Consider the following 7,187-nt stretch of genomic DNA (forward strand, 5'->3'; position numbering starts at 1 on the left):
CCTCCGGGGTCCACGCTGCTCCACCGCCGCCGGCGCGGGGCCTTCCGGGGCGGGGGCGACGACTGCTGCCGCTGTCACTCTGGTGTCTCCGGTGGCTGTTGTTGGCTGTATGTCAGCGCATTGTGCTCTGAAAGGCTGCAGAATCTTGGGAAAAAAAACATCCCTCTTAGCCGAAGAGAGGATATGAGAAAATAAACAATCTTCATACAGGCCCAGAATGTGTGTGGGCGAGGTGCTTATGCCTGGTAGAGATTTTGTAGGGTGCTGAGATACTTCACTTCCGGCTACCACTGCTGTGAGCAGAGCCTGTCTTTCTAGTAGCGATGTTCAGGAAGTGACCGGTTCACTGGGTCTTTCTGCAGCTGCTTTTATTTTAGTTTGTGAAGGGCTTGCAGTCATTCTTGCCACTTCTCACATCGAATTTCTCTGCCGTGGCATCGCTAGAAGCAAGAAGGTGATTGTGCCAGAGCTTGAGCTTCCAAGTTTCTTCATCCATGTGTTGGCTAGTGTTTTCCTTTGTAACTACAGGAAACATCAAGGGTTATGGTTAGTAATGCAAGTGGATGTTTTACAGCCAAGAGCTGCAAAACCCCTGGAGTGTGAATTTAACTTTATTGGAAAGCACTTGGACAGTGATCAACTCAGGTTTGGATCTGCTGAGATAAAAGTGCTTATTGCCTGAAGCTGGCAAGCGCTGTGCACAGCTTTCTTAAATAATTTAGAATAAATTATACCACAAAAAAACCCAGAAGAGCAGAATTTTGACTTCTATAAAAGACATTTGGGATCTGTTGGAGAAATAAGAGCAAAGCTATTAATTTGTCAGTCAACTTCAGTAGACACAAATCAAGGGCTAGGATAGGACAGTGATAGAAGTAACAGTGTTATCAGGTCAAACTTCTCTAACCCTTAATGCTGTAACAGTAAGATACAGGTATGAAAAGCTGTAGAGACAAGCATTTTAAAAATAGTACTGGGTTTTCCTCAAAAAGACTAAAGTTACTCAACGAAGGCCTTCTGGATCCTGAGAGGGAAAACTTTTTTCCCCTGTTGAAGTATCTGATGTTCCGGTTTGTATTTGTAAATCAGTATTAAAACAGGATTGGACGTTGCTGATGCTGCACATACTATACTTAATCCTGTAAGTCCTGCATTGAACTGGGTAATGTATGTTTGCCTAGATGGCTTTGAATTCCCTCAAAATTGAAACCCAAAGATTGTATGGCAATTTTTGTAGGTAGCTTGTCCTAACAGATTAATATAGAGGTATTTTTACAGCACAGTCATAGGAGATTGCATTAACTTGAAAAATGGCAATTAACTTGAATTGCATTAACTTGAAGTTGATTGTAGGAAGATCCTGATTCTTTGGAATTGTACCGATACATTGAAACCTAGGTGGGCTCTTCCCCACTGTTCACAAATGGTCTTCCAGAATGGAGCCAGCCAAATCTCAGAACAGGTGGGATTAGAGAAACCAGCAGAGGAAATCTGTGCTTTCTGTGCCTGGGTCAGGGAGAGTGAATCCTTTGGGAAGATTGAATTCTACTTTTGGTGTCCATATCTTCTTTTTCCATATGAAAAATGACCAAACTATTGTATTCATTTTTCCTTAAGGTGGTCAGCCCAGAAATGTGCAGCCTTTTAGTGATGAAGATGCTTCAATTGAAACCATGAGCCACTGCAGTGGCTTCAGTGATCCTGCTAGCTTCACTGAGGATGGTATGTTCTTTCATTTATTTCTATTCATCTCTTTAAGAACTTAAAACCTGAGTTAGCGTTTAAGGCGTTTAAGTACTAGATTGTAAGTAGCAGTAGCAAAATAATGACATTCTGTTGAACACTATATGACTGATAATCTAGTGGCTATTGGGTTTTCTGTAAGCATATATTCCAGGTTTCATGAGCCTCTTGTTAAACTAATAGTCTTCTTTCTATTAGAATTATACAATGCTAACTCCTAGAGACAAGAATTTCAAGGTGCATTATATATAATACATTCATTTTCTTAACACATGGTTGAGGTGGTGAGAACTGCAGAAGAATTTGGGATGGAAAGAGTCACATTTGCCTGTTGTGAACTAGATTTGTGCTTTGCCTCCTCTACCACCTCTGCAACCTAGCCTGCTCTAATGTCATTTTGGTGGGAGCAGGGGATCTGAACACCTGCTGCAGGGGATAACGCAGGGAGCCTTCCCTGTGCATACTTGCTACTCTTAACAGAGTGCTGTTGCAGAGGCATCTGAAGTGATGCCAGATGGGACAGGCTGCTTAGACAGTTCTCACTGCATCAGCAGCGAATACCCCACTCTACACTGCGGGTAGGCTAGTGGAATGGATGAAAATATGCTGCTGACAGGATAGGCTGATGGGGTCAGTTGTAGCAAATTCATGTAAGACCCGATAAGCTCCCTCACTCATTCTTGGCACATGTAAGAAGCAGGTAAAGAAACAGCACAGATGTAACAACAGATCAATTTTTATACAAGTACTTCAAGGTGCTGTTTGTAGTAGGTTTAACGCCATTCTGTTGCTGTAATAGTGAACGATTCTGTAGCTATTTTCTATGTTAAACTCCTTGTTAGTATTAGAAACATTAAATGTTCAGTATTACTGTGTCTGTTAATAAAATGTGTATCAATAGGACTAAATTATTTCTTCTGGATTAGGGCCTGAAGTTGATGAAGAAGCCACTCAAGAAGACTTAGAATACAAATTGAAGGGATTTATTGATCTTACATTGGATAAGAGGTATGGTATGTTTTGAAGAAGCGCATTCATATATTGTTTAATGGCTTTCTCTGATATACTAAGGGGAATATGAATCAAACTTTTTTGTATGCTCAGTTATTTCATGCTGGGGAGGACTTGTTTTTCTTCTGGATTTGAAAATACCTTTTTCTCTCCACCAAGTTTTTGCATAAGTGAGAAGTCCTTTCCTAATAGCTTTAAGGAGACTGACTTTATTTCTAGCCCAGTGTACTATTATGAACTCTGTTCCAGCTGAAATTCCTCTGTCTTTGAGGAAGGAGGCAATTCATAGCATTTCATACTTCATGGCACTGCTGTGGGTTACTGCTCTGTTGGGCACAGACAAATTTAAACTGCCATAAAAACAAAGGCTGTGCTTTAACTGGTGTCAGTTGGTTTCAGAAGGTTCCTTCTCTCTTCTAACAGTGCAAAGACAAGACAAGCAGCTCTTGAAAGCCTGAAGAGTGCTTTTTCTTCTAAAATACTATATGAATTTATCATGGAAAGAAGAATGACACTAACTGATAGCATTGAACGCTGCATAAAGAAAGGTAATTAACATGCTTGCCTTTAGAAAGCAATAATACCCATGAAATAGCTTATTGTTTAAAAGAAATTAAGACTGTGAGGCTTATCTAGTGCTTTACAGAGTGCTTAATTTAGTTACATTAACAACATTTCTTTTCTGAATAATTTTGAATTTAGATGTTATATTTTAACTGATCTAGAAAATTAACTGTGAAATGATCTTCTGTCTATTGGTTTCTGAATTTTCTCTTGCAAGTTTTCAGATTAATTATCTTTAAAGGAAGGAAGCGATGCACAAGGTGATTACTCATGTCATGTTAATCTCTAGGTAAAAGTGATGAACAGTGTGCAGCTGCCGGACTGGCATGTCTTCTGTGTGTGCAGATGGGGTCAGGAATTGAAAGTGAAGAGATTTTTAAGACCCTTGGTCCGATTCTGAAGAAGATTGTTTGTGATGGTACAGCCAGTATCCAAGCCCGACAGGCTGTAAGTATAAAATGTTTATTTGCCAGGCAGGGCAGAGGGCAAATTTTGACCAGTTCATTATTGTGCAATCCAGAACTAAAGGTCACTACACTAGTGAAAATGCATAATGTGGATGTATGCTTTGAAGGATGCATAGCAGTTTTCACTGGCCTAAACATTTCCACCTAAGGCTGAAGGTCAATTTTTTTTTCAGCCTAGAAACTTCCATAAAGTGCTGTTACATCTAGTACTTAGCCAAGTGTTTTAACTCTGTTGCAGTTCCCTTACTGCAGTTCTGAGGGCTGATGTTGAAGACCTGTAAAAAAAAAAGAAACCTTTCTCACTGACTGATTTATTCTTCCTTAATTTGAACTTCTTTAACAGCAGAGGAATGTTAGTTATGCAAATATATTTATACATGATCAAATTACATGTAGCAGGTACAGAACTACAAACTTGATACATTCTTACTACCAAAAATATTTTCACCCAGTCACCTCATCTATACATCAGCAGTATGCTTGAAATATTGACTGAAGGCAGTCAAAAGCTCTTTGACAGTCAAGACTTGGGAGTTTTAACTAATATTCTTCAACTTGCCTTTATCATTACGTAGCTGGGTACTTCCTTTGTTGTCAGAGGAAGCTGTGTTAACAGTCGATATGGTCAGCTGGAAGAGGAGGTAGTATTAGTTCAACAGCAGTTGTTTCTACAAATAAAGCTCTTAAAGGTTGTCCTGTTTAACGGTAGTTTGGGGTCCTCTGTGGTTAATGCAAACATCACTTTCAAACATTTGTTTTTCCTTGCTCTTTGCAAGGGGAGACTGAATAGTATATGGGGAATAGGGAAGAGATGTGTAGGACCTCACAGTTGAAGTCCAGTGTTTTCATGCCATTTAATTGTAATAGTGGGCAGAGAGGGTAAGTATTTCCCACAGCTGTGAGTAAATATCTTAATGTCTATTACTGTTTATCAGCATAATTTCTGCTATTGAATCCTAGTGGGATTTAAAATAATTGGGTGAAAGGAGAGCTACATGTAGCTTTTTGGAGGGGCTTTGTAAGCTATAGTAAACAATACAGCATGAAAAGTAAAGGCTTGGCAGTAGCATATGTTGTAAAATCATTCCGAGAGTAGACGGGAACTGAGAGCTAACTGTTACAAAGCAGATGAATTAAGCGAAGACTTCTATTCTGCTAAAGTCTTAATCTCAAGTTTCCATTAATCCAGATGTTGAATTTCTGAGGTCAAAGTTTGAAGTTTTGTCAGCAGTAACATTAATGTCAAATACTGACACTTTTTTCTTTTTCCTCTAGTGTGCAACCTGCCTAGGGATTTGCTGTTTCATCGTCACCGACGACATTACGGTGAGGATATTTATTTATTTAAAATAAATTTGCAGTATGAAAATGTGTGAATCTTAAGCCACTTCTGTGATCTATTTTCCCCTGTTCAGGAACTGTATTCTACTATGGAGTGCCTTGAAAACATCTTCACAAAGGCCTATCAGCGAGATAGAGACACTAATGGTGTATCGAGTACCCATAATACTGTGCTTCATGTCAGTGCTCTCTTAGCTTGGACACTTTTGCTGACCATTTGTCCAATGAATGAAGTGAAGAAGAAAATTGAAATGTGAGTAACTTGGAAAAACAGTCATTACAAATTCTGTTTTATGTGCAATGAAGCAGTTTCAAGAAAATTTACGTCTTGATGAAATGTGATTTACTCCTTAGGCACTTGCATAAGCTTCCCAGTCTGCTCTCTTGTGATGATCTCAACATGAGAATAGCTGCTGGAGAAACACTAGCCCTTCTGTTTGAACTGGCACGTGAAACAGATGCTGTAAGTAGATGTCAGCAGCTAAATTTTCTTGCATTGAGATGGTAAGATGAATTATTTAACCTGTGTTGTATAGCAGCCCTAGATCTCAACAAGTGGCAGATAATTCACTGGGTTATGTTTAGTAGCAAGTCTGCCCCAATCCAAGAGGGTAAAGCAATGATTCACAACAACTTAACTGTCATTTTTACACTGATTTCCATATTGTAAAACAGGACCAATACAACAAAACCTGTCAAAGAGCACTGAAGAGCAACTAGAAATACAGTGTCCAAGCTTTAAAATCTAAATCCAACACCAGTTTTAAAGAAAAAAAAATCCCTAGAGAGGTTCCAGGATAAAGTGGTGGTGTTTAGTGTAGTGGGAACACTCATGAGATACTTACGCAAGTTCCAGTGATTCATAACGTGCACAGTTCTGCTCTCACAACTAAAAATCTGTCCTTCAGTAGAAACCATGTTGTCTGTTACCATTGGCTTTTTCAGCCTTATTTACATATCTTGAAGAATAACTAGTTGATAGTTTCACAGCATTTGTGACTCTTTTAGTCAGTTGGGACTAGTCAGTCAATTTAAGGGGGGAGATTTTGAAAGGATTTGCACAAATTTTGCACAGATACCACTATTGCTACATTTGGTGAGATTTCTTGGTGTTTGATTTTGAATTGGATTAGGTGCAAGCTTCTCAGTATTGCCTCATACACAGCTAAACTTGCCTTTACAGTCTTCGCTATGCCTTATTAATGTCTGAACTGTTTTCTTGACAGCACTGAAGGAAACAGGCTGCGCTTACCCATGGCACAGTTTGGGAGAGGTGCCTGGATGGCTCCTAGCTTGATCAAGGCTGCTGTGCTTTGCCAGGACACTGTCCAAAACGAAAGGATAACTCCAACTGAGTCAGAATACATGACACTCTTAACACTGCATAATCTGAAACAATATGCTGAGACTTCTGTCTAATTGCAAACAATAGGGATTTGTGTCTCTTGGCTGTAAAAGTCAACTTGAAAAAAAAAAAAAGATACCAAAACTCAATCCCTTATTTGGTCAAAGCGACTGCAAGTAACTAAAATACTAAAATGCATTAATGAATGAGGCTGTGTTCACTAAAAATTTCTTATGGTCACTGAGGAAATGCCTTTTTAATCATTACAAATTATTCTTGGACCCTTGGCAATCAGTGCAGATAAATGCTTACTCTGTTTGTCTTTGACCAGTTTCTTCCAAAACACATGCAGTAAACTCAGCCTAATCAGTTGATAAACTATTCAGATTAAAAAACCAACAAAAACTTGGTTTTACCTAATTTTACATATACTCTTACTAATCTGGGTAAACTACTGCGGAACTAGTAAATGAAAGGGCAAAAATACTTCTTGCTAAACAATTATGCATTAAAGTTTGAGTGTGTTGTTAAGCATTTTTTTAAAACTGCTTTCTAATTTTCCACCCCATACCAGACTTAGGACTAAATATTCTGTACTGTCAGTCTAATGTTGTCTCATGATCCATCTCCAGCAGCATGAATTCTGTGCTGATAACCTGAAAGTGCCCACAGCTTGTCAACAGGAGTGGCAGCCAGGGTCAGCAGATCAGTTTGGG

The 7,187-nt window shown here is 39.0% G+C and overlaps 1 protein-coding gene across 1 annotated transcript in view; it reads left to right on the forward strand.

The window, feature by feature from the left end:
- The first annotated feature begins 1,622 nt into the window (after positions 1 to 1,622).
- Positions 1,623 to 7,187, forward strand: part of IFRD1 (interferon-related developmental regulator 1) — a 10,202-nt gene continuing 4,637 nt past the window's right edge. The window contains exons 1-7 of the mRNA XM_010134057.1: positions 1,623 to 1,722; positions 2,670 to 2,751; positions 3,178 to 3,302; positions 3,608 to 3,765; positions 5,061 to 5,111; positions 5,201 to 5,379; positions 5,481 to 5,589. Coding sequence (XP_010132359.1) covers positions 1,674 to 1,722; positions 2,670 to 2,751; positions 3,178 to 3,302; positions 3,608 to 3,765; positions 5,061 to 5,111; positions 5,201 to 5,379; positions 5,481 to 5,589 — 753 coding nt within the window. The 5' untranslated portion in view covers positions 1,623 to 1,673. The remainder of the gene's footprint in view (positions 1,723 to 2,669; positions 2,752 to 3,177; positions 3,303 to 3,607; positions 3,766 to 5,060; positions 5,112 to 5,200; positions 5,380 to 5,480; positions 5,590 to 7,187) is intronic.

This window comes from Buceros rhinoceros, unplaced genomic scaffold, assembly GCF_000710305.1.
Source record: "Buceros rhinoceros silvestris isolate BGI_N320 unplaced genomic scaffold, ASM71030v1 scaffold6564, whole genome shotgun sequence".
Lineage (NCBI taxonomy): Eukaryota > Metazoa > Chordata > Aves > Bucerotiformes > Bucerotidae > Buceros > Buceros rhinoceros.